We start from the raw sequence: 26854 nt of genomic DNA on the forward strand, positions 1-26854 counted from the left end.
TTGAAGATGTCACCTTGGGCCCTTGGAAACTTATATGCATTTTCCTCTACTTTACACTTTATAGTTGTTTTCATTGCATGATATAGAATAAAGAGTATGAAACTCCCCCAAATTATAAGGCTTCTGATTGTCCAAAATGCCAGATGCCATCATTTTGTGAGCTGAAGCAGGATTGCAAACTAAATATTTAATGACCCACATCTGGACATACAAACACATACTGATCAGTGACTTTTTTTTTGTTGGAACTTCATTGTTGTTGCCCACTAGATGCTGATATAATGAGCTGATGACACAAAGCTGAAGCTCATAGCAGAAGTAAAAGCGAACACATTTTGCTGACACTACCAGCTTCACAGCCACAGAATAACCATTGTACAGTAAGAATGTAGTTTTTATTTGTCAGCTTCAGGTTTACATTACATTAGAAAGATTACTTGAACAAAAAGAAAAATGCTGGCAGTGTCCAGATATGTACAATGCTACATATCTGGACACTGAGCAGTCTGAAATAAAGGGAGTGGCTTGGCTTCTGACATGGCAGGAAATCTTCTGAAAGTGTGCAATTTCTGCTTCTGCCCAGCTCCCATATATCCTCCCTCCTGTCTCAGCTGCCAAAAACTTCATCAAGCCTCAAGGTTGGAGGTAGAGGCAGATTTTGGACTTTTACCCGGTTACTTTTGTCTGGACTGAAGACATCCATCTGGCTACCTGTTAAAAAGAGGTGAGTACCAAAAGAAAGCCTGCAGGGCAGCAGTCTGCAACATTTGGGCCATGACACAATTTCCCATTCTTACACAGGGAAAAAAATAAATTACTGTTATTATCTCCACTGATAATGCACTGTATATTGAAATAATGATAACACTCTTTTCCTTTCAGTGTGATTCTGCTTTAACCTTTCAGCTGAGAATATATTTCTGTTCTTCTGCGCAAGAGGTGGGATTTTAAATGACTCACTGAAATGGGAGATCGTCGTGGCTGAAAATGCTGGCATTCTGTTTGATGGGTGGTTTTATTGAGACAAAAATGTTGAACTATATTTGACAAATGTATGTTAAATATTAGTTATGTTAGTTAGTTGTCTTAGATTTTTCCAAATTACTTAAAGTCACTAAGGTCATTTAAGGTCATGAAGGTAACCATTATCTTTTCATTATTTAAACTCACCCAAAATTTACAGACCTTGATTGTGATATTTAGCTGGAAAACTGCTCCAAATAACCTAAACTTGACAAACATTTTTGAAATGTGGAAGCAAATTAAATCCGTATTAATAAAATTAAACCCTATTTAAAAGCTATTTAAAAAAAAAAAAAAAAGTCTGTCATCAGTGTGCATGCATCATTGTGAGATCTGTATAAAACAGACAGACACTATTTCTAGTAAACAGCTTGTGTCATGGTGAGATAAGGTATGTGTGTGTGGTAGCTGGAAAGCCCATATCTCAATTAAATTTAATGCTATCAACCAAGTGAAATACCATCCCAGAGAAGTGGATGAGGCTTCTGGTTCGATGTCCCGTTAACAGCTTAAGTATATGTTGTTTTTTGCTGTATTCACGAAATGTGCAATTCTCCCTCCCAGCCTCTAATCTCTCTCACTCTCTCCTCTCTGTTCATCCAAGGGTCTTTGGAGAAACTCCTAAGAGCAAAGCTATATAAACCTTAGCATTTGAGAATTGACTCAGTTTGCACAAGGAATTATTATTTAAAATACATAAAGACTTAACCACCTGGGTAAGTTGCTCAGAATTGTGTGTATGTGTCCTTGAGTTTAGAGATTTAACTAACTCTGAAAAGTCAAAACATGTAAAAAGTCAGTGGGATGCAGCACTCTTGAACTTGCTAAGATATTGGGTCGTGATCACAGAAGCATCAAATGTTTTGTTGCAAATAGTCAACAGCGTCGCAAGAAACATGTTGAGAAAAATGGACGCAAATTAACTAAGGATTGAGATTTATTAACATTTTAGATTGACCAAGAGCACTGTAGTTGTTCAATAAATAGTCAACAGAGTCGCAAGATGTTGAGAAAAAAGACGCAAATTAACTAAGGATTGAGATTTATTAACATTTTAGATTGACCAAAAGCACTGTAGTTGTTCAATAATAAGATTAACCTTCCTAAATACGACATGCCTAATAATTGTGCACACAGTGTATTATATTTACCTTGAAATGGCTTAGGATATTTAAACACCTTTGCAAGTCTGCCACTGTTACATTAATCTCCATTTACTGCATTGTAGACCAGATCCATTACATTAATACATTTCAGCTCAGCTTTTTGGAAGACCCTTTCTGAAATCTTGTCTCACGTGTGACAAGTTAAGACAAGAATCAGTGTAAAACAGTTCATGACGCATGCTGAGGTCAGCCTGCTTTTTTTTTCTGCAAATGATGATATGTTGGCAAGATCTGTGCCTGAGGTGTGCTGGGAAAAAAAAATTAAACAGTAGTTGTCTGTTTTCTTCCAGAAAAGTTTGAGCTGGATTCTTTTCGTCCAGCAAAAGTAGATCTTTAAACTCTTTAAAGTCTTAACCCCAACAACCAGAATGGAGCTTCAGAAGATGAGTGGACATAGCACGGATGATGGGTAAGACTCACAAAGGAACGGATATTACTGACAGGTACATCAGATGACAATAAAGGCTTTGGGCCCTAACATTTTTTTTTCTGTTGTAGGTTTGATGGACTGGATGCCTTGGCTGAACATGAGGAGTTTCTCCCACATAAAACCGGTGTCAAGAAAGAAATCCACTTTACAGATGTGAGTGATTGTTCTTGGCCACATGTTTGTTGTACTGCTGTGCTCTTTCTTTCTCTTATTTTAGTATTAAAAATTATTTTAGTATTAAAAATTTGTTTTTTTCTTGTTCAACTTTGTGTGTTATGGGACTTGTCAGTCCAATTCGTCTGTTTTGCACCTACAACACCACGTCAAATTCCTTGTATGTGTAACATGCCTGGCAAAAAAGTTTTCTGATTCTGAATATAAAATGAGATACAGTAAATGCTGTTTATGTAGTGTTTTTAATGAATTGATTTGTTTCACATCTACTGTTGTCTTATCCTGTCCTCTTGCTGCAGTTCGAGGGAAAGACTTCATTTGGCATGTCCATCTTTACCCTCAGTAAGGCCATGATGGGCAGTGGAATTCTGGGATTGGCTTTTGCAATGTCCAACACCGGAATCATTCTTTTTTTGTGAGTATGCAAGCCAAACACACTCTCCCTATTCTGGCTAAACTCTGTTCCTGACTGTATTTGTCAGTGTGTGTGTTTGTGTATGTATTTCATCCATTAACTTGTACTATTGCCACTTATGGTACAAAGAGGAAACTAGTATATTTGACTTCTTGTGGCATATTTTTAGTATTTGGGTAAAACCAAATGTGAACACTCCTTGAGGTTACAAGAATAAAGCAGGGCTGTTTGACTTGTGTGTCTGACTTCATGAGTTGTAGACCGACCCTGTGAAGATGTCTGTCATTTCAGCTATTTCTTAATGGCTTTTCTCTAATTTTCAGTTTTATTTTAAGGTGGTTTTTGCAAAGCTAATTTCTATATTTATATATGTTTAAATTTCTTTTATTTTGAATTTTACTTAATTTGAATATTTTTTATCTGTTTTCCGTTTCTCTTTGCATGTGTTTAGCTTCCTAAGACTTGTGTGTGTCCCATAATAGATTTTGATTTAAGGTTAAAATTAGGATTAGGGTAAAGTTTCTGTTAGCTAATACAGTTTGGATATGGTCAACAGAGGGTCCTTATAAGGCTAGAAGTAGGGCCACAGGGGTGTGTGTATCCTCTGACTGTGTGTGTTTGTGTTAGGACAGGTATGTGTGATGGCATCGAGATGAGCTCTGTGCTGGAATATGTGTGTGTTTCTGTCTGTCTGTCTGTCTGTCTGTCTGTCTGTCTGTGAGCTGTAAGTGTAAAACTGTACATGCAGCTGCTACTGTACAAAGCCTGATCTGTCACAATGTACATTAGAGCTCATAAACACTCTTTACTCCTGACACTCTAAATCAGATTTGAGCAGTTAAATATAGACCCTAGTGATCTGACCCAAGACACGCCTCCTTGGATCAGTCCTGTGCTATATGGCCAGGGGAAGTGGAGAGTGGCTGCAGAGCCAGTCTCTCAAAGCCAAACTCTCTTGTGTGAGTGGAAAAAAACAGAAGATGACAATCATGAATTGCTTATTAACAGAATTTAGTTTCAGAGGAAGTTTGTATAGATTAACCTTATTTCTCTTTTTCTCTCTGCCTTTATACATTTGGATAGTGAGCACAGCTTTAAGTCTAATCAGAGCAAAGGCCAAACTCGACATTGTCAAATTTCTGTCATGTCATTTTTAGACTTCAAACACATTTCTCAACAGATCTCTGTTCTTTTGTCTTTCAGAATCCTGTTGACTTTCATTGCCATTCTGTCTGCATATTCGATCCATCTCCTGCTGAAAAGCGCTGGAGTTGTTGGTAAGTTGGAGCCAGACTCACTTAGTATATGTAGTCAAAAAGCCAGGTCTGCATTCAAAACCTATCACATGCAGATGTAACGTTCATGTGTTTTCAGGAATCCGGGCCTATGAGCAGCTTGGGTTTCGGGCTTTTGGCCGCCCAGGAAAAATGCTGACTGCCTGTGTTATTATAATACACAACATTGGAGGTACTGTCAAACCATTTCTTTCTTTCATTATTATATTTATATCTGGTATCTCTCAGTGACAGCATGTGTATCTGATCAGATAATATTAAACATGCACATTTGACACAATTTAAAATATTTCTTTCACTTCCTTTTAGCTATGTCTACCTATCTCTTCATCATCAAGTCTGAGCTTCCACTGGTTATTCAAGCGTTCCTTGATAACCCAGAACACACACAGTGAGTCTTGAAGTACTACTCTGATTTATGCATAATTCAGTAGTTTCAAGTTATAGTTTAGTGGTGTACTGATTTTTTTTCCGTCTATTTGTCTAACTGTTTCTTAGAGAGTGGTTCTTGAATGGAAAGATCTTGATCATCATTGTTAGCACTTTCGTCATCCTTCCTCTAGCACTCATGAAACAACTTGGTATGTTTTTCATTCTGTCATCACATTTTCTTTCTTTTGTTTTAAATCTCCTTCTTCTCCCATGTACTTCATGTCTCTACTACCTGTTGTAGTTATGTTTACTGTCCTGTCTTGTACGTAAAGTATCATCACCTCCTGAATCTGTCTTCTGTCTGTGACCATAAATCATTTTTCAACATGTCGTTATCATTGCAATCCAGGTTACCTGGGCTACACAAGTGGCTTCTCCCTCTCTTGCATGGTGTTTTTCCTCATTTCGGTAAGTCAGCAAACAGCCAGCAAAGATACATACAATATTACCAGCTGTTCCTCCATTAAATATTTATCTTTGACTAACCAGCGGGTCTGACTCCTCAGGTTATCTTCAAGAAATTCAACATTCCTTGTCTACTCAATGATTTTCATATCTACATGACTCCTACTTTTGGCGGCCGTAGTGCCGTTAAAGAGACAGACCACTTATGTGAGGCCAAGCTATTTACTGTCAATTCACAGGTTAGAGCAAAAACATTTTCACACTGCCTGGTTTTACTTTCCTGAATTATCAGCTGTATGTCTTAGTCTTGTGTTCTGCACTAGAGCGTGTTATGCCAATGGCATCAAGGCATGTCAGCAACAGTGTTGGGTATAGCACACGTTTAATCCTGCGTTACTCATTGACCTTTGTTGTGTTTGGCTTTTAGACCGCATACACCATCCCAATTCTGGCCTTCGCTTTTATCTGTCAGCCAGAAGTGTTACCAATCTACACTGAGCTACAAAAGTAAGTCAGATGTCATCATCTGGGGGGGGGGGGGGCAAGCAAAAGGAGTGAACTAAAAGTCTTTTAACAAGCCAAAAATCACTGGAAGTGCCAAGAAACAAAACTCAAATAACCAAAAATCAGCCACGCAGGAGAAAAATACACAAAACCAAACAAAAATACAAAACGTTCTTACATGAAAACAGAGGAAACCAAGGTAAGTACATGAGGTGGTTAAAAAATTCAAGGCACGGGTAAGGGAACAAACACGGGGAAGACAGACTCAGGAACAGACTTGGATATCGACAAAGGCATGGAAACAGGCAAACTGACAAGAACACAGGGAAAAGACGAGACTTAAATACACAAGGCAATGGGCAACAGGTGAAACCAATTAGGGCGGGGGAGACAATCACAAAGGCGGGAAAACAAGACAATGACAGAAAGTAGAACAAGACAAGATACACAAGGGCTATGATTTCAAAATAAAACAGGAACTATTAACAGAACTAAACAAGAGTTCAAAACATAACAAAAGGGTCCCGAAAACAGCCCCCTTTGGGGCTTAGTCATGACACAAACAAAGCTGTGTATTTGTCAAATTGAAATATCAGTAAAGTTAAGGAAATGTTTGTGATGGCATTTACCCTAGTGCCACCAAGAAACGGATGCAGAATGTTGCCAACATCTCCATCTTGGCCATGTTCGTCATGTACCTGCTGACTGCTCTTTTTGGTTACCTCACCTTTTATGGTAAGATACTCTTTATTCCTGAGGCTCAAAGGTCACTTTGTGTTGATGTTATGAATGGTAAGATTTCAAATGAATGACCCACTTGTACCCAGAACTCCTATGCATTTTCCAGCATTGTGAATGAAACATTAGACAGTGTGAGGTACTGCGTGACAAGGGCTGTCTGCTTCTCTGCGGGTAGATGGTGTGGAGTCAGAGCTGTTACACACCTACAGTTACACGGGTTCCCATGATGTCCTGATTCTCTGTGTGCGTCTGGCTGTGCTGGTGGCCGTCACTCTCACTGTCCCCGTGGTTCTCTTCCCGGTGAGATATCCAACCTATAAGTTTCATAAGAACATTTATATCAACAAGGAGAATAACAATATTTCTTATTTAACGTCTCAAAAGGAAAGGGTGATGTGAGTAATGACCCCTGGCGGGCAACACTAAACATTTGTGGTCTCAGAATGGAGCCATGAGGCACACCACATGCAAGGTTTATTCTTTCTGTTGAACAGTTTTTCAAAACTGATCAACAGTTTCTCTGCAGCAGTTTTCTAAGACACTGTTACCTGTGGTGATAAAACAGGATACACCTTGACTTTTGTATAGTTTTGTTTATCGGTCATGGTGCTTGCTATTTTCTTTGTGAAGAAAAACATGACATTATCCCTTTTTTCCTTTACTCCTTCCTTCTTTTTGCAGATCCGCAGAGCTTTGCTCCAGATCTTGTTCCCTGACAAGCCTTTCCACTGGGCCATACATATTGGCATTACGTTTGGTCTCGTCTTTGTGGTCAACCTGCTTGTTATCTTTGTGCCCTCCATCCGCGACATCTTTGGCTTTATCGGTATGTTTACACTGGAAGAAATGCTCTCTGAACTGGGCTTCAGTACAGATTTTGTATTGTTAACTGCATAATCTGTTACCTAAACTCCCTCTCTGTTATATGCCTTCATCTGCAGGAGCCACATCTGCCCCCAGCCTCATCTTCATCCTACCTGGAATCTTCTACATCCGCATTGTTCCTGAAGACCAGGAACCTTTTCTGTCCAGATCCAAGATTCAGGTTCCTTCAGCTATTAAGGATACAATAAATTTATCTTGGTCATTTAAATTGCATTGTATTTCTTTAACATGTTGTTGACATATTTGTTGTTTTCTATCTTTCCACTCCTGTAGGCCGCCTGCTTTGCTGCACTGGGATTCATCTTTATGGTCATGAGTTTGTCATTTATCATCATTGACTGGGTGACTGGAGAATCCCGAAGTAGAGGTTGGCTCTAGCTGCTGTGGCTGAACAGAGATAGAATGAAAGAACGCCAACCAAAGCTCCCTGTCTGTCATAGCTCGTAAATAATGTCAAGTTATGTTTTTGTTTTGTGTTTATGTTGTCTTGTGATTTCTGCTTTTATTTTGAAATCTTATCTCATTTTGTTTATAGAATTTATTTTCTAAAGGTAAATCTGGAGTCTTTATATTTTTGATCTTTTGAATATTCTGAGTGCCTGTATCTTACTGTATCTTCCTCTCTGCTGCTGTATGGATGTAATTTCCCCATTGTGGGACTAATAAAGGTGTATTTTATTTTATTTTATTTTATTTTATTTTATTTTATCTTTCAGGTTGCTTGAACTTCCTTCATGTTTGGCTGCACAACATGAAGTAACCAAAAAAAAAGCATTTTGACATGTTATGGGGCAGACAAAAGGTACTGTAATGGAGGAGAGAACACAGATGCAAGAGACTACAAAGCAATGTGTTCTGACTGAATGAATCCTGTCACAGGTTCCAGCAAGGATGCTGTTTGGAGCCATGTGTAGAAATGCAGAAGACAGAAAAGGAGTAACAGCATTAAGCTAAGAGTATGGATGTGTAGAGTTCCCTGGAATAGCTCAGTCACTGCCAAAATCCTTCCAATGCACTTCCCTAAAAATCAAAGTTTACACAACAGAAATTTGAAAAGGCAGTTATTTTCATTACCCAGGAATTTGCTCTTTATCAAACAAGATATATAAAATAATAAGATATTCTTGTTCATTCATTGGCTGCAGTTTCATTATACATTTTAGGAAGCCAAGTCTTTTCAAATTTCAAATTTATCTAAACGTCTCAGATTCAGCTAAATATGGCTGGGGAGGATTAGTCTGCAGTGAGGATTTGCAATCTGACTGTTTTATATCATGGTTAATTGAATATTTTAGAGTTTTGAAATGTTTGTTGTTCAAAACAAGCTGTTTGAAGATGTTACCTTGGGCCCTTGGAAACTGTGACATGCATTTTCCTCTATTTTCCACTTCATAGTTGTTTTCATTGCATAATATAAAGAGTATGAAACTGACCCAAATTATAAGGCTTCTGATTGTCCAAAATGCCAAATGCCATTATTTTGTGAGCTGAAGCAAGAATTGCAGACTAAATATTGAATGACCACATCTGGACATACAAACACATACTGATCAATGACTTCTTTTTTTTTTGGAACCTCAGTGTTGTTGTCCACTAGATGGTGATGTAATGAGCTCATTACACAAAGCTAAAGGTCATAGCAGAAGTGAAAGTTGACACTACCAGCTTCACAGCCATAGAATAACCATTGTACAATAAGAATGTAGTTTTTATTTGTCAGCTTTAGGTTTACATTACATTAGAAAGATCACTTGAACAAAAAGAAAAATGCTGACAGATATGTACAAGATCGGTATTTCATAAAGTAACAGAGTACTACATGCGGCCTGAGTAGTCTGAAAGGAAAGGGAGTGGCTTGGCTTCTGACATGGGAGGAAATCTTCTCAACACGCGCAATTTCTGTTTCCACCCAACTCCCGTTTTTCCTCCCCATGTCACAGCTGCCAAAAACTTCATGGCTCAGTGAGAGGCAGATTTTGGACTTTTACACGGTTACTTTTGTCTGGACTGAAGACATCCATCTGTCTGCCTGTTACAAAAGAGGTGAGTACCAGATACAGGGAAAGATACCAACAAAAATTACTGTTATTACCTCCACCGATAATGTACTGTATATTGAAATAATGATAACAATGTTTTCCTTTAAATGTGTTTCTGCTTTAACCTTTCAGCTGAGAATATGTTTCTGTTCTCATTCTCAGTCTGTGCCTTTGGTGACATGCTGGCAGTATGAGCAAGAGGTGGGATTTTAAATGACTCACTGAAATGGGAGATAATCCTGGCTGAAAATGCTGGCATTTTGTTTGATGGGTGGTTTTACTGAGACAAAAATGTTACCTGATCAACTACATTTGACTAATGTATGTTAAATATTAGTTATGTAAGTTAGTTGTCTTAGATTTTTCCAAATTACTTAAAGTCACTAAGGTCATTTAAGATCATTCAGGTAACCATTATATTTTCATTTAAAAAAAAAAATTCTGTCATCAGTGTTCATGCGTCATTGTGAGATCTGTATAAAACAGACACTATTTCTAGTAAACAGCTTGTGTCATGGTGAGATAAGGTACATCTGGGTGTGAGCTAGCAAAGCCCATATCGCAATTAAATTTAATGCAATCAACCAAGTGAAATACCATCCCAGAGAAGTGGATGAGGCTTCTGGTTTGATGTCCCATTAACAGCTTAAGTATATGTTGTTTTTTGCTGTATTTACAAAATGTGCAATTCTCCCTCCGAGCCTCTAATCTCTCTCACTCTCTCCTCTCTGTTCAAGCTACCAGGAACCCATAATCCTCCAGTGCTGTCATATTCCAGAACTGCAACCTACCTGAAGTGCCCAGAAGTACAGGGTGTTCAGTGCTCAGAGACATGGCCATGGTAAGGAAGGCTGAAACCCGACCACCACTGAACAAGGCACATAAGTTGAAACGTCAAGGCTGGGCCAAGAAATATATGAAGACAGATTTGGCTGGATCAGTAACGGGCACAGAGTTCCACTTCAACTCAGACACCAGCAAGGTGGAGGTGGGATTCAGGTATGGGCTGATATTATTAAAGATGAGCTAGCTCAACCTTTTCAGTTGAAGATAGACTCAAAATCAACTCCCAAACCTACTGCCAGTTTTTAGAAGTCACTTTCTTCAAGCAGTGCTAAAGGATGAAGTCTGCATCTTTCAAGAATACCATGATTTATATGCAGGACAGTACTCCATCACATGCATCAAAGTACTCCACTTCGTGGCTAGCCAGTAAAGGCCTTAAAGATGAAAGAATGAGGACATGGCCCCCTTCTTCGCGTGACTTTAACCATACTGAGAACTTGTGGGCCCTTCCAAAATGGGAGATTTACGGTGAAGTAAAACAGTACGCCTCTCTGAACAGTGTCTGGGAGGCTGTGGTTGCTGCTGCACAAAAAGTTGATCGTCAACAGATCAAGGCATACTCCATGAATGGAAGGCTTATGACTGTTATTGAAAAGAAGGGCTATATTGATCACTGATTTTTTGTGAGATGGGTAAATTTTCATTTTTCATTTGGTTGCATAATAATTCTGCACAGTAAGAGATGCCCAATAATTGTGCACACATAAATATTCTCCTTAGAAAGCCAAAACCTCACTTTTACTTTCTTAAATATTCAGGTTTGAGGTTTATTAACATTTTAGATTGACCAAGAGCACCGTAGTTGTTCAATAATAAGATTAACCTTCCTAAATACGACATGCCTAATAATTGTGCACACAGTGTATTATGTTTACCTTGAAATGGCTTAGGATATTTAAACACCTTTGCAAGTCTGCCACTGTTACATTAATCTCCATTTACTGCATTGTAGACCAGATCCATTACATTAATACATTTCAGCTCAGCTTTTTGGAAGACCCTTTCTGAAATCTTGTCTCACGTGTGACAAGTTAAGACGAGAATCAGTGTAAAACAGTACATGACGCATGCTGAGGTCAGCCTGCTTTTTTTTTTCTACAAATAATGATATGTTGGCAAGATCTGTGCCTGAGGTGTGCTGGGAAAAAAAATTAAACAGTAGTTGTCTGTTTTCTTCCAGAAAAGTTTGAGCTGGATTCTTTTCGTCCAGCAAAAGTAGATCTTTAAACTCTTTAAAGTCTTAACCCCAACAACCAGAATGGAGCTTCAGAAGATGAGTGGACATAGCACGGATGATGGGTAAGACTCACAAATGAGCAGATATTACTGACAGGTACATCAAATGACAATAAAGGTGTTGTGCTCTAACATTTTTTTTTTCTGTTGTAGGTTTGATGGACTGGATGCCTTGGCTGAACATGAGGTCAAGAAAGAAATACACTTTACAGATGTGAGTGATTGTTCTTGGCCACATGTTTGTATTACTGCTGTGGTAAAATGAGATACAGTAAATGCTGTTTATGTAATGTTTTTAATGAATTGATTTGTTTCACATCTACTGTTGTCCTTATCCTGTCCTCTTGCTGCAGTTCAAGGGAAAGACTTCATTTGGCATGTCCATCTTTACCCTCAGTAACGCCATGATGGGCAGTGGAATTCTGGGATTGGCTTTTGCAATGTCCAACACCGGAATCATTCTTTTTTTGTGAGTATGCAAGCCAAACACACTCTCCCTATTTTGGCAAAACTCTGTTCCTGACTGTTTTTGTCAGTGTGTGTGTTTGTGTATGTGTATGTATTTCATCCATTAAGTTGTAATATTGCCACTTCTTGTATTATAAACTAGTATATTCGACTTCTTGTGGCATATTTTTAGCATTTGGGTAAAGCCAAATGTGAACACTCCTTGAGGTTACAAGAATAAAACAGGACTGCTTGACTTGTGTGTTTGAGTTCATGAGTTGTAGACTGACCCTGTGAAGATGTCTGTCATTTCAGCTATTTCTTAATGGCTTTTCTCTAATTTTCAGTTTTTATTTTAAGGTGGTTTTTGCAAAGCTAATTTCTATATTTATAAATGTTTTAATTTCTTTTATTTTTGAATTTTACTTAATTTGCATATTTTTTTTTAAATCTGTTTTCCCTTTCTCTTTGCATCTGTTTAGCTTCCTAAGACTTGTGCTTCATAATGAAAAGTGTCCCATAATAGCTTTTGATTTAAGGTTAAAATTAGGATTAGGGTAAAGTTTCTGTTAGCTGATACAGTTTGGATATGGTCAACAGAGGGTCCTTATAAGGCTAGAAGTAGGGCCACAGGGGTGTGTGTGTATCCTCTGACTGTGTGTGCGTGTTTGTGTTAGGACAGGTATGTGTGATGGCATCGAGATGAGCTCTGTGCTGGAATATGTGTGTGTTTCTGTCTGTCTGTCTGTCTGTCTGTCTGTGAGCTGTGAGTGTAAAACTGTACATGCAGCTGCTACTGTACAAAGCCTGATCTGTCACAATGTACATTAGAGCTCATACACACGCAGCTTCTCTAAATCAGATTTGAGCAGTTAAATATAGACCCCAGTGATCAGACCCAAGGCACGCCTCCTTGGATCAGTTCTGTGCTATATGGCCAGGGGAAGTGGAGAGTGGCTGCAGAGCCAGTCTCTCAAAGCCAAACTCTCTTGTGTGAGTGGAAAAAAACAGAAGATGACAATCATGAATTGCTTATTAACAGAATTTAGTTTCAAAGGAAGTTTGTATAGATTAACCTTATTTCTCTTTTTCTCTCTGCCTTTATACATTTGGATAGTGAGCACAGCTTTAAGTCTAATCAGAACAATGGCCAAACTCGACATTGTCAAATTTCTGTCATGTCATTTTTAGACTTCAAACACATTTCTCAACAGATCTCTGTTCTTTTGTCTTTCAGAATCCTGTTGACTTTCATTGCCATTCTATCTGCATATTCGATCCATCTCCTGCTGAAAAGCGCTGGAGTTGTTGGTAAGTTAGAACCAGACTCACTTAGCATATGTAGTCAAAAAGCCAGGTCTGCCTTCATAACCTATCACATGCAAATGTAACATTCATGTGTTTTCAGGGATTCGGGCCTATGAGCAGCTTGGGTATCGGGCTTTTGGCCGCCCAGGAAAAATGCTGACTGCCTGTGTTATCATAATACACAACATTGGAGGTTCTGTCAAATCATTTCTACCTATCATTATTTTATATCTGGTATCTCTCAGTGACAGCATGTGTATCTGATCAGATAATATTAAACATGCACATTTGACACAATTTAAAATATTTCTTTCACTTCCTTTTAGCTATGTCTAGCTATCTCTTCATCATCAAGTCTGAGCTTCCACTGGTTATTCAAGCATTCCTTGATAACCCAGAACACACACAGTGAGTCTTGAAGTACTACTCTGATTTATGCATCATTCAGTAGTTTCAAGTTATAGTTTACTGGTGTACTGGTTTTTTTTTCGTCTATTTGTCTAACTGTTTCTTAGAGAGTGGTTCTTGAATGGAAAGATCTTGATCATCATTGTTAGCACTTTCGTCATCCTTCCTCTAACACTCATGAAACAACTTGGTATGTTTTTCATTCTGTCATCACATTTTCTTTCTTTTGTTTTAATTCTCCTTCTTCTCCCATGTACCTCATGTCGCTACTACCTGTTGTAGTTATGTTTACTGTCCTGTCTTGTACTTAAAGTATCATCACCTCCTGAGTCTGTCTTCTGTCTGTGACCATAAATCATTTTTCAACATGTCGTTATCATTGCAATCCAGGTTACCTGAGCTACACAAGTGGCTTCTCCCTCTCTTGCATGGTGTTTTTCCTCATTTCGGTAAGTCAGCAAACAGCCAGCAGAGATACATACAATATTACTAGCTGTTCCTTCATTAAATATTTATCTATGACTAACCAGCGGGTCTGACTCCTCAGGTTATCTTCAAGAAATTCAACATTCCCTGTCCACTCGATGATTTTAATATCTCCTCGACACCTACTTTTGGCGGCCGTAGTGCCATTAAAGAGACAGACCACTTCTGTGAGGCCAAGCTATTTACTGTCAACTCACAGGTTAGAGCAAAAACATTTTCACACTGCCTGGTTCTACTTTCCTGAATTATTAGCTGTATGTCTTAGTCTCGTGTTCTGCACTAGAGCGTGTTATGCCAGCGGCACCAAGGCATGTCAGCAACAGTGTTGGGTATAGCACACGTTTAATCCTGCGTTACTCATTGACCTTTGTTGTGTTTGGCTTTTAGACCGCATACACCATCCCAATTCTGGCCTTCGCATTTATCTGTCAGCCAGAAGTGTTACCAATCTATACTGAGCTACAAAAGTAAGTCAGATGTCATCATCTCTTTCTCTGAAAGAAGTGTGTGTTTTCATTGGCACAAACTGTCAAGGGGGTTGGGGGGTCAAGGACTTGGACCCAAACGCAAAACCCCAAAGACAAGCAAAAGGAGTGAACTAAAAGTCTTTTAAGAAACCAAAAATCACTGGAAGTGATATCTGTATCAACACAGGCATGGAAACAGGCAAACTGACAAGAACACAGGGAAAAGACGAGACTTAAATACACAAGGCAATGGGCAACAGGTGAAACCAATTAGGGCGGGGCACACAATCACAAAGGCAGGAAAACAAGACAATGACAGGAAGTAGAACAAGACAAGATACAAAAGGGCTATCATTTCAAAATAAAACAGGAACTATTAACAGAACTTAAGAAACTAAAGAAGAGTCCAAAAGTCCACAAAAGAGTTCAAAACATATCAAGAGTTCCGAAAACAGCCCCATTAGGGGCTAGTCATGACACAAACAAAGCTGTATATTTGTCAAATTCAAATATTAGTCAAGCTCATGAAATGTTTGTGATGGCGTTTACCCTAGTGCCACCAAGAAACAGATGCAGAATGTTGCCAACATCTCCATCTTGGCCATGTTCGTCATGTACCTGCTGACTGCTCTTTTTGGTTACCTCACCTTTTACGGTAAGATACTCTTTACTCCTGAGGCTCAAAGTTCACTTTGTGCTGATGTTATGAATGGTAAGATTTCAAATGAATGACCCACTTGTACCCAGTACCCCTATGCATTTTCCAGCGTTGTGAATGAAACATTAGACAGTGTAAGATACTGTGTGACAAGGGCTGTCTACTTCTCTGCGGGTAGGTGCTGTGGAGTCAGAGCTGTTACACACCTACAGTCGCATGGGATCCCCTGATGTCCTGATTCTCTGTGTGCGTCTGGCTGTGCTGGTGGCCGTCACTCTCACTGTCCCCGTGGTTCTCTTCCCGGTGAGATATCCAACCTATAAGTTTCATAAGAACATTTATATCAACAAGGAGAATAATAATATTTCTTATTTAACATCTCAAAAGGAAAAGGTGATGTGAGTAATGACCCCTAGCGGGCAACACTAAATAGTTGTGGTCTCAGAATGGAGCCATGAGGCACACCACATGCAAGGTTTATTCTTTCTGTTGAACAGTTGTTACTGGCAGATAGCCACGTGACCGGTTCATGACTTTGTATGTGAGTTTATACAGTGTGAGCTGGTGTGTATGTGAGTTTATTGCCTGATCAGCAGTTTCTCTGCAGCAGTTTTCTAAGACACTGTTACCTGTGGTGATAAAACAGGATACACCTTAACTTTTGTATAGTTTTGTTTATCGGCCATGGTGCTTGCTATTTTCTTTGTGAAGAAAAACATGACATTATCCCTTTTTTCCTTTACTCCTTCCTTCTTTCTGCAGATCCGCAGAGCTTTGCTCCAGATCTTGTTCCCTGACAAGCCTTTCCACTGGGCCAGACATATCGGCATTACGTTTGGTCTTGTCTCTGTGGCCAACCTGCTTGTTATCTTTGTGCCCTCCATCCGTGACATCTTTGGCTTTATCGGTATGTTTACACAGGAAGAAATGCTCTCTGGTCTGGGCTTCAGTACAGATTTTGTATTGTTAACTGCATAATCTGTTACCTAAACTCCCTCTCTGTTATATGCCTTCATCTGCAGGAGCCACATCTGCCCCCAGCCTCATCTTCATCCTACCTGGAATCTTCTACATCCGCATTGTTCCTGAAGACCAGGAACCTCTTCTGTCCAGATCCAAGATTCAGGTTCCTTCAGCTATTAAGGATACAATAAATTTATCTTGGTCATTTAAATTGCATTGTATTTTTTTTAAATGTTGTTGACTTGTTGTTTTCTATCTTTCCACTCCCGTAGGCCGCATGCTTTGCTGCACTGGGATTCATCTTTATAATCATGAGTTTGTCATTTATCATCATTGACTGGGTGACTGGAGAATCCGGAAGTAGAGGTTGGCTCTAGCTGCTGTGGCTGAACAGAGATAGAATGAAAGACTGGCAACCAAAGCTCCCTGTCTGTCATAGCTCGTAAATAATGTCGTTATGTTTTTGTTTTGTGCCTATGTTGTCTTGTGATTTCCACTTTTATTTTGAAATCTTATCTAATTTCGTTTATAGAATTTATTTTCTAAAGGTAAATCTGGGGTCTTTATATTTTTTATCTTTTGAATATTGAGTGCCTGTATCTTACTCTCTCTGCTGCTGTATGGATGTAATTTCCCCATTGTGGGACTAAAAGACAGGAAAAGAGTAACAGCATTAAGCATGAATCGGGACAGCATGACTCAAATGGAAGTCCCATTGTAGAGTATGGATGTGTATGAATGCACTTCCATAAAAATCTGAGTTTACACAAGAGAAATTTGAAAATGCAGTTATTTTCATTACCCAGGAATTTGCTCTTTATCAAACAAGATATATAAAATAATATATAAAAAAATATTCTAGTTTGTTCATTCATTGGTTGCAATTTCATTATACATTTTAGGCAGCCAGGTCTTTTCAAATGTATCTAAACATCTCAGATTCAGCTAAATATGGCTGGGGAGGATTAGTCTGCAGTGAGGATTTGCAATCTGACTGTTTTATATCATTGTTAATTGAATATTTTAGAGTTTTGAAATTTGTTGTTCAAAACAAGCTGTTTGAAGATGTCACCTTGGGCCCTTGGAAACTGTGACATGCATTTTCCTCTATTTTCCACTTCATAGTTGTTTTCATTGCATAATATAGTATAAAGAGTATGAAACTGCCCCAAATTATAAGGCTTCTGATTGTCCAAAATGCCACATCTGGACATACAAACACATACTGATCAGTGACTTTTTTTTTTTTTTTGGAACCTCAGTGTTGTTGGCCACTAGATGGTGATGTAGTGAGCTGATGATACAAAGCTGAAGCTTAGAGCAGAAGTGAAAGTTGACACTACCAGCTTCATAGCCACAGAATAATCATTGTACAGTAAGCGTGTAGTTTTATTTGTCAGCTTTAGGTTTACATTACATTAGAAAGACTGCTTGAACAAAAAGAAAAATGCTAGCAGTGTCAAGATATGCATAATGTTACATATGTACAAGATCGTTATTTCATAAAGTAACAGAGTACTACACGTGGCCTGAGCAGTCTGAAAGGAAAGGGAGTGGCTTGGCTTCTGACATGGCAGGAAATCTTCTCAAAGCGCGCAATTTCTGTTTCCGCCCAACTCCCGTTTTTCCTCCCCACAGCTGCCAAAAACTTCATGGCTCAGTGAGAGGCAGATTTTGTACTTTCACTCGGTTACTTTTGTCTGGACTGAAGACATCCATCTGTCTGCCTGTTACAAAAGAGGTGAGTACCAGAAGAAGGCCTGCAGAGCAGCAACATTTGGGCCATGACACAATTTCCCATTCATACACAGGGAAAGATACCGACAAAAATTACTGTTATTATCTCCACTGATAATGCACCGTATATTGAAATAATGATAACACTGTTTTCCTTTCAGTGTGTTTCTGCTTTAACCTTTCAGCTGAGAGTATATTTCTGTTCTCATTCTCAGTCTGTGCCTTTGGTGACATGCTGGCAGTATGAGCAAGAGGTGGGATTTTAAATGACTCACTGAAATGGGAGATCATCCTGGCTGAAAATGCTGGCATTCTGTTTGATGGGTGGTTTTATTGAGACAAAAATGTTACCTGATGAACTAAATTTGACAAATGTATGTTAAATATTAGTTATGTTAGTTAATTGTCTTAGATTTTTCCAAATTACTTAAAGTCACTAAGGTCATTTAAGGTCATTCAGGTAGTCATTATCTTTTCATTATTTAAATTCACCCAATCTTTACAGACCTTGATTGTGATATTTTGCTGGAAAACTGTTCCAAATAACCTAAACTTGACAAAGTGAATTAAATCTGTATTAATAAAATTAAACCTTATTTAAAAGTTTTTTTTTTTTTTTTTAAGTCTGCCATCAGTGTGCACACCTCATTGTGAGATCTGTATAAAACAGACACTATTTCCAAAAGAGCTTGTGTCTTGGTGAGATAAGGCACATGTGGGTGTTTCTTGGGTGTGCTAGCAAAGCCCATATCTCAGTTAGATTTAATGCTATCAACCAACTGAAATGCCATCCCTGAGGAGTGGATGAGGCTTCTGGTTCGGTGTCCCGCTAACAGCCTAAGTATATGTTGTTTTTTGGTGTATTCACAAAGTGTGCAATTGGGCAAAGCATCTCCTCATATGATGATGTATATAAAATGCTATAAAACTTGACACTGGATACTAGAACTGTATAGGAGTCTTTAGGGATCTTTTTTTATGTGGCATGTTCATTTCAACTGTTGCATGTCAGCTCAGGTTTTACTGTTTGTTTTGAATCTAGCACATGATAACTTGTAAGCATGCACAATGTTTCCACTCTTAAGGACGATCACGTTGCCCATCTCAAAAAAGCACTTATCTCCTAAGCTAATTACCATCACTGTGACTTCCAGCAGGATGCAAACTGTCAGCAAGAATCCGCCCATGCTGTAACAAAGCCCACCTCAGATGACACCCACTTCGCCCCTCCTTCCTTCTTGCATAGTCTGTAACAACATGGTAATTCGTTTCCAGCATTATCATCAGAATCCCCGTTGATTTGATGGATTCCTGGGATTACCTGTAGCCTTGAACTACAAACTGTCTGAAAACAGTCTCCCAATTCCTTTCCATTGTTTGGGTTGCAGTGCTGATACCTTTTCAGAGTAGACACCTGGTGAGTGGATCATTTTCAGGCTCTGAGTAACAGACACTACCTGTAACTGGTTGAACAAAGGGTTAAGTATGGGTGTTCCCATTTCCCGCTTACTCCCTCCCAGCCTCTAATCTCTCTCACTCTCTCCTCTCTGCTCTACCAAGGGGCTTTGGAGAAACTCCTAAGAGCAAAGCTATATATAAACATTAGCATTTGAGAATTGAGTCAGCTTGCACAAGGAATTATTATTTAAAAGACATCAAGACTTAACCACCCGGGTAAGTTGCTCAGAATTGTGTGTATGTGTCCTTGAGTTCTAGATGTTGGTGAGGAGAAGGGAAGGGCTAACTGTCAATAGTGAGCTGGTCTTGCGTCAGACAAGAGCCATGTGGTATGCATTGCTTGATAATAGAGCTAATTCATATCTGCTGTGTTTCACTTAATGTGTTGTCAGTTGACAAAATTATTACATAGATTATTTAATGTATTATTTAAATAGATTTTCTTATGACAATACATTGAACACATTGTAAACAGCATCAGAGTAGGTTGTTGGGAAAAATGGTGGAACAGATTGATGGAAAGTACAGGAGCACTTTTCGTTTTTATTACTTTTGTCCACCTTTTTTTTTTTTTTCTTTTTTAACTCTTTCCACTATCTAAGAGCTACCCCCATGGCCAATGAAATATCTAACATGGAACAAGTATCTAGTTAACCAGGTTTGTCTAGTTTCTCCTGCTCCCCCCATAATAAAATGCAACAAGACCCAACTGTGAAATCTGTCTTTTGAGAGAGAGGTAATTAATTCATAAAGAAACTGGCTTTTTTGTGAAAGTTAAAATACAAAATATCCCTGACATTTAGTCTATGCTTTGTTGGTTGTGTGAGTTGGCCATGGGCCATGGGAAAGTCGTTAAGTATGTAGCTAAAGAAAGTTACTCTAACCAAACTTGACCTGAGGCCAGTAGGCAGGGAAAGGACTACTCTGTATTTAGACTAAATAGCACCATTTACACAGGAATCCTTTGTTTGTCTCTGTGGCCCACTGCTATCAAGCACCAAGTTGTGTGGATTATTGTACTTTGACGGGCCCTTTCAGCAATGAGCGTAGGAATATAAAAAATTCTGGTTTTGTGTAAAACTCTTAAGGAATGGCACAATGTAGTGTGAGTGAGTCCTTAGGGGTCAGATGTGAAAATCCTGAGGGCAGTCTGACCCACAGAGAAGGGAAGTATCCCATGACCTCGTGGCAGGAGCACAGACCTACGCTCATTCCCAGAGCCTGTCCATGCCAGCTTTGTGTGGCCCACAGCAGATTAGCACAACATAAGTCCTCTGACAACGTTTGTTATTTAAAGACTTTCATGTCACACAAGCGTTAAAAGGACTTACATCTCAAGTAAACGTGTCCATTTTTGCTGAAATTTTATTTTGTAAACTGCCACAGTAATCTAGAAGTTTTTTTAATCCTCATGTCAGAAGTAGGGGGGAGAAATCCAAAATAAAGCAGTGGCGAAGGATTTTTTTTTTTTTTTTTACATCACCAAAAGAAAAAGAAAAACATCATAGATGCAAGATTCTTGTTGTCCTTGGCAAGTGGGAGAAATTACAGTGGTGTGTCTCAAGACTTTATAAATAGGTCTGCCCTTTTTAAGCCACATAGCATTTTCTTTTTGTATTACAGTAGTCATATTCACTGTCTTGAATGCTGGTGACTTTCTTCTGTTGAAGTACAAATAACTATTATGTTTACTTTGAATTGGCTTAGGATATTCAAACACCTTTGCAAGTCTGCCACTGTTACATTAATCTCCATTTATTGCATTGTAGACCAGAGCCATAAGATAAATACATTTCAGCTTGGCTTCTTGGAAGACCCTTTCTGAGATGTTATCTCACATGTGACAAGTTAAGACAAGAATCAGTATAAAACAGTTTGTGACGCATGCTGAGGTCAGCCTGCTTGCATTTTTTTTTTCCACAAATAATGGAGCGTTGGCAAGATCTGTGCCTGAGGTGTGCTGGAAAAAAAAATAAATGAGAGGGGCTGATATCAAACCTTCTCAGTGCATTCACTGATAATGGCCAAATGTGTAGGAGATTTTGGTAAATGAGCATTTCACAAATTAAACAGTAGTTGTCTGTTTTCTTCCAGAAAAGTCTGAGGTGGATTCTTTCAATCCAGCAAAAGTAGATCAAAAGAAGTTTTTCAAGTCTTAACCCCAACAACCAGAATGGAGCTTCAGAAGATGAATGGACATAGCAGGGATGATGGGTAAGACTCACAAAGGAACAGATATTATATTTGACAGGTACATCAAATGACAATAAAGGCTTTGTGCCCTAACATTTTTTTTTCTGTTGTAGGTTTGATGGACTGGATGCCTTGGCTGAACATGAGGAGTTTCTTCCACATAAAACCGGTGTCAAGAAAGAAATACACTTTACAGATGTGAGTGATTGTTCTTGGCCACATGTTTGTTGTACTGCTGTGGTAAAATGAGATACAGTAAATGCTGTTTATGTAATGTTTTTAATGAATTGATTTGTTTCACATCTACTGTTGTCCTTATCCTGTCCTCTTGCTGCAGTTCGAGGGAAAGACTTCTTTTGGCATGTCCATCTTTAACCTCAGTAACGCCATAATGGGCAGTGGAATTCTGGGATTGGCTTTTGCAATGTCCAACACCGGAATCATTCTTTTTTTGTGAGTATGCAAGCCAAACACACTCTCCCTATTCTGGCTAAGCTCTGCGCCTGACTGTTTTTGTCAGTGTGTGTGTGTGTTTGTGTATGTATCTAACCATGTAGGTGCATGTATGAGTGCTCACAGCACTCATCCATTAAGTTGTAATATTGCCACTTCTTGAGCAAAGAGGAAACTAGTACATTCGGCTTCTTGTGGCATATTTTTAGCATTTGGGTAAAGCCAAATGTGAACACTCTTTGAGGTTACAAGAGTAAAGCAGGGCTGTTTGACTTGTGTGTTTGAGTTCATGAGTTGTAGACCGACCCTGTGAAGATGTCTGTCGTTTCAGCTATTTCTTAATGGCTTTTCTCTAATTTTTAGCTTTTATTTTAAGGTAGTTTTTGCAAAGCTAATTTCTATATTTATGTATGTTTTCTTTTATTTTGAATTTTACTTAATTTGCATATTTTTATCTGTTTTCCGTTTCTCTTTGCATGTGTTTAGCTTCCTAAGACTTGTGCTTCTTGCTTGAAAAGTGCCCCCATAATAGATTTTGATTTAAGGTTAAAATTAGGATTAGGGTAAAGTTTCTGTTAGCTGATACAGTTTGGATATGGTCAACAGAGGGTCCTTATAAGGCTAGAAGTAGTGCCACAGGGGTGTGTGTGTATCCTCTGACTGTGTGTGTGTGTGTTTGTGTTAGGACAGGTATGCGTGATGGCATCGAGATGAGCTCTGTGCTGGAATATGTGTGTGTTTCTGTCTGTCTCTGAGCTGTAAGTGTAAAACTGTACATGCAGCTGCTACTGTACAAAGCCTGATCTGTCACAATGTACATTAGAGCTCATACACACGCAGCTTCTCTAAATCAGATTTGAGCAGTTAAATATAGACCCTAGTGATCAGACCCAAGACACGCCTCCTTGGATCAGTCCTGTGCTATGTGGCGGGGGGAGGTGGAGAGTGGCTGCAGAGCCAGTCTCTCAAAGCCAAACTCTCTTGTGTGAGTGGAAAAAAACAGAAGATGACAATCATGAATTGCTTATTAACAGAATTTAGTTTCAGAGGAAGTTTGTAAAGATTAACCTTATTTCTCTTTTTCTCTCTGCCTTCAAAAATTTGGATAGTGAGCACAGCTTTAAGTCTAATCAGAACAATGGCCAAACTTGCAAGACCATTGTCACATTTCTGTCATGCCATTTTTAGACTTCAAACACATTTCTCAACAGATCTCTGTTCTTTTGTCTTTCAGAATCCTGTTGACTTTCATTGCCATTCTGTCTGCGTATTCGATCCATCTCTTGCTGAAAAGCGCTGGAGTTGTTGGTAAGTTGGAGCCAGATTCACTTAGCATATGTAGTCAAAAAGTCAATTCTTCATTCATAACCTATCACACGCAGATGTAACGTAGAATAGAGTTTTATTTGCCATTTGCACAGATACACTGCAGTACATGTGCATTGGAATTCTTGTGCATCCCTCCCCACGTTCATGTGTTTTCAGGGATCCGGGCCTATGAGCAGCTTGGGTATCGGGCTTTTGGTCACCCAGGAAAAATGCTGGCTGCCTGTGTTATTACAATACACAACATTGGAGGTACTGTCAAACCATTTCTACCTATCATTATTATATTTATATCTGGTATCTCTCAGTGACAGCATGTGCATCTGATGTGATAATATTAGAAATGCACACATGACACAATTTAAAATATTTCTTTCACTTCCTTTTAGCTATGTCTAGCTATCTCTTCATCATCAAGTCTGAGCTTCCACTGGTTATTCAAGCGTTCCTTGATAACCCAGAACACACACAGTGAGTCTTGAAGTACTACTCTGATTTATGCATCATTCAGTAGTTTCAAGTTATAGTTTAGTGGTGTACTGATTTTTTTTCCCATCTATTTGTCTAACTGTTTCTTAGAGAGTGGTTCTTGAATGGAAAGATCTTGATCATCATTGTTAGCACTTTCGTCATCCTTCCTCTAGCACTCATGAAACAACTTGGTATGTTTTTCATTCTGTCATCACATTTTCTTTCTTTTATTTTAATTCTCCTTCTTCTCCCATGTACTTCATGTCTCTACTACCTGTTGTAGTTATGTTTACTGTCCTGTCTTGTACGTAAAGTATCATCACCTCCTGAATCTGTCTTCTGTCTGTGACCATAAATCATTTTTCAACATCTCATTATCATTGCAATCCAGGTTACCTGGGCTACACAAGTGGCTTCTCCCTCTCTTGCATGGTGTTTTTCCTCATTTCGGTAAGTCAGCAAACAGCCAGCAAAGATACATACAATATTACCAGCTGTTCCTCCTTTAAATATTTATCTTTGATTAACCAGCGGGTGTGACTCCTCAGGTTATCTACAAGAAATTCAACATTCCCTGTCCACTCGATGATACTCATATCAACATGACTTCTACTGTTGGCGACCATAGTGCCGTTAATGAGACAGACCACTTCTGTGAGGCCAAGCTATTTACTGTCAACTCACAGGTTAGAGCAAAAACATTTTCACACTGCATTTTCATACTTTCCCGAACTGTCGGCTGTATGTCTTAGTTGGCATAGCAGATTTACTGCCTCGTGTTCTGCACTAGAGCGTGTTATGTCAACAGCACCAAGGCGTGTCAGCAACAGTGTTGGGTATAGCACACGTTTAATCCTGCGTTACTCATTGACCTTTGTTGTGTTTGGCTTTTAGACCGCATACACCATCCCAATTCTGGCCTTTGCTTTTGTCTGTCACCCAGAAGTGCTACCAATCTACACGGAGCTACGAAAGTAAGTCAGATGTCATCATCTCTTTCTCAGAAATAAGTGTGTGTTTTTATTGGCACAAACAACACTGTGTATTTGTCAAATTCAAATATTAGTCAAGCTCATGAAATGTTTGTGATGGCGTTTACCCTAGTCCCACCAAGAAACGGATGCAGAATGTTGCCAACATCTCCATCTTGGCCATGTTCGTCATGTACCTGCTGACTGCTCTTTTTGGTTACCTCACCTTTTACGGTAAGATACTCTTTACTCCTGAGGCTCAAAGTTCACTTTGTGCTGATGTTATGAATGGTAAGATTTCAAATGAATGACCCACTTGTACCCAGTACCCCTATGCGTTTTCCAGCATTGTGAATGAAACATTAGACAGTGTGAGATACTGCGTGACAAGGGCTGTCTGCTTCTCTGCGGGTAGGTGCTGTGGAGTCAGAGCTGTTACACACCTACAGTCGCATGGGATCCCCTGATGTCCTGATTCTCTGTGTGCGTCTGGCTGTGCTGGTGGCCGTCACTCTCACTGTCCCTGTGGTTCTCTTCCCGGTGAGATATCCAACCTATAAGTTTCATAAGAACATTTATATCAACAAGGAGAATAACAATATTTCGTATTTAAAGGAAAGGGTGAAGTGTGTAATTACCCCTAGCTGCTAGGGGCGGAGCCATACATTGTGAACATCCGGGGCTAAGCCCTGAGGGGGCTCTGGGGGTCCTCCCCCACAAAATTTTGAATTTCTTAGATGCGATTTCCTGCATCCTAGTCCATTTTAGGGTGACCTGCTGGACATTGGCAAACCCTAAACCCCTTCTGATTCAGAAGGGATTTAGGGAATAGATTCACTTCTGATACTACTTAACGAAAAGAAACAATAACCACTTAACTATTGACTTCTAGAATTTTTTAAAAATGTATTTTTATATATTAACTCCAATGGCAAAATTGAGACTTATAAATGAGACTAACTTTAAGTAGATTCAAAGTAGGGTTGCAGAGATGGATTGTTCGTTTGCTTTTCTAAGCAGGGCAGTAACAATGACTACTGCTCGCAGTCAGAGAGCTAATCAGCATTCATGGGTGGAATTAGCCTATGCTAGCAACAACAGCTAACTACTTAATTCACTCAAGTGAAACTAAGGAGTCAGCGCCGACGGAATCATGGCTGAGGGGCATTACAAACACACAGCACGTAAATAAACACCTTCACTTCTTCATCCCTTTCCAGACTCTGTTCAAGTAATCCGGTCGTCTTCTGTCTCTTTCTCAGCCCCCAGCGTTCAGGTCTCTGGGTAAATAGTTTGTGTATTCCGCTCTCAGTGTGGCGGTTTACGTCGGTATCGAACAAAGATCCTGTATTAACAGTAAGCGGTCTCACTCCTGCGATTAAGCACCCTCCAATGACCAAAGCGATCAGCAGAAAGTGGGACGTCGGCCTTATACAAGATCTTTGCGGCACCAAAGCAGTCAAGCAGAGTAAATACATTACAACATTGTTTGTTGTTGGCTATTTGCCCAGTAATACGTTTTAATGCAATTTATAGGGAATATTGTGTCAGGGTTGTAATCATTTTTAAAAGCTTAAAGAGAAACGGGGCTTTTGAAGTGAGATTCGGGGCTTCATTCCCAAAAGCCACCCCCCCGGCTCCGCTGCTGCCCTAGTTGTGGTCTCAGAATGGAGCCATGGGGCACACCACATGCAAGCTTTTGCAAGGGTAATTCTTTCTGATGAACAGTTTCTCTAAAAAGTTTTTACTGGCAGATAGCCATGTGACCGGTTCATGACTTTTGGCATTAAAAAACATTTTTTGGGGGTCTCTCAGTTCACTTCCTAACAGTCTTGTCCAGCCACATCCTGAACTCAGGACCTGAACATTACAAGACCAAAATGCTGCTAATGTAGCCTCTACATCACATAAGGGTTG

General features: G+C 39.2%; 1 protein-coding gene and 1 long non-coding RNA gene across 12 annotated transcripts in view; one reads left to right on the plus strand and one right to left on the minus strand.

Annotated features, from left to right (window-relative positions):
* The first annotated feature begins 613 nt into the window (after positions 1 to 613).
* The window catches only part of LOC121190116 (sodium-coupled neutral amino acid transporter 3-like), a 28986-nt gene continuing 2745 nt past the window's right edge, over positions 614 to 26854 (plus strand). The window contains exons 1-20 of one of the 11 annotated variants that reach the window (XR_005894949.1): positions 9442 to 9513; positions 9672 to 9710; positions 10247 to 10350; positions 11536 to 11654; positions 11745 to 11805; positions 11945 to 12060; positions 13276 to 13349; positions 13447 to 13539; positions 13673 to 13754; positions 13862 to 13944; positions 14145 to 14203; positions 14302 to 14439; positions 14628 to 14707; positions 15262 to 15362; positions 15544 to 15668; positions 16128 to 16272; positions 16388 to 16491; positions 16601 to 16694; positions 17967 to 18069; positions 18281 to 18656. Coding sequence is in view for 4 of the 11 variants with exons in the window: in XM_041050721.1 (XP_040906655.1) it covers positions 2558 to 2598; positions 2688 to 2772; positions 3093 to 3208; positions 4412 to 4485; positions 4583 to 4675; positions 4813 to 4894; positions 5002 to 5084; positions 5285 to 5343; positions 5442 to 5579; positions 5768 to 5847; positions 6479 to 6579; positions 6761 to 6885; positions 7267 to 7411; positions 7527 to 7630; positions 7744 to 7848 (1431 nt within the window). In the remaining 7 variants the exon portion in view is untranslated. Of the gene's footprint in view, positions 725 to 882; positions 940 to 1627; positions 1740 to 2479; positions 2599 to 2687; positions 2773 to 3092; positions 3209 to 4411; positions 4486 to 4582; positions 4676 to 4812; positions 4895 to 5001; positions 5085 to 5284; positions 5344 to 5441; positions 5580 to 5767; positions 5848 to 6478; positions 6580 to 6760; positions 6886 to 7266; positions 7412 to 7526; positions 7631 to 7743; positions 7967 to 9441; positions 9514 to 9641; positions 9711 to 10121; positions 10160 to 10246; positions 10351 to 10487; positions 10509 to 10646; positions 10824 to 11535; positions 11655 to 11744; positions 11806 to 11944; positions 12061 to 13275; positions 13350 to 13446; positions 13540 to 13672; positions 13755 to 13861; positions 13945 to 14144; positions 14204 to 14301; positions 14440 to 14627; positions 14708 to 15261; positions 15363 to 15543; positions 15669 to 16127; positions 16273 to 16387; positions 16492 to 16600; positions 16695 to 17729; positions 18070 to 18280; positions 18657 to 19585; positions 19740 to 21617; positions 21738 to 21829; positions 21915 to 22053; positions 22170 to 23403; positions 23478 to 23654; positions 23748 to 23884; positions 23967 to 24074; positions 24158 to 24357; positions 24417 to 24514; positions 24653 to 24860; positions 24941 to 25070; positions 25172 to 25352; positions 25478 to 26854 lie in introns of those variants that run through there. The other 10 variants (XR_005894961.1, XR_005894957.1, XR_005894955.1 and 7 more) reach the window with 10 other exon arrangements.
* LOC121190187 lies at positions 23404 to 25491 on the minus strand. The gene is made up of 2 exons (XR_005894962.1): positions 25381 to 25491; positions 23404 to 23718 (listed from the first exon to the last, which is right to left on the minus strand). It is a non-coding gene; the product is annotated as an uncharacterized LOC121190187 (long non-coding RNA).

Source organism: Toxotes jaculatrix, chromosome 2 (genome assembly GCF_017976425.1).
Source record: "Toxotes jaculatrix isolate fToxJac2 chromosome 2, fToxJac2.pri, whole genome shotgun sequence".
Classification (NCBI taxonomy): domain Eukaryota; kingdom Metazoa; phylum Chordata; class Actinopteri; family Toxotidae; genus Toxotes; species Toxotes jaculatrix.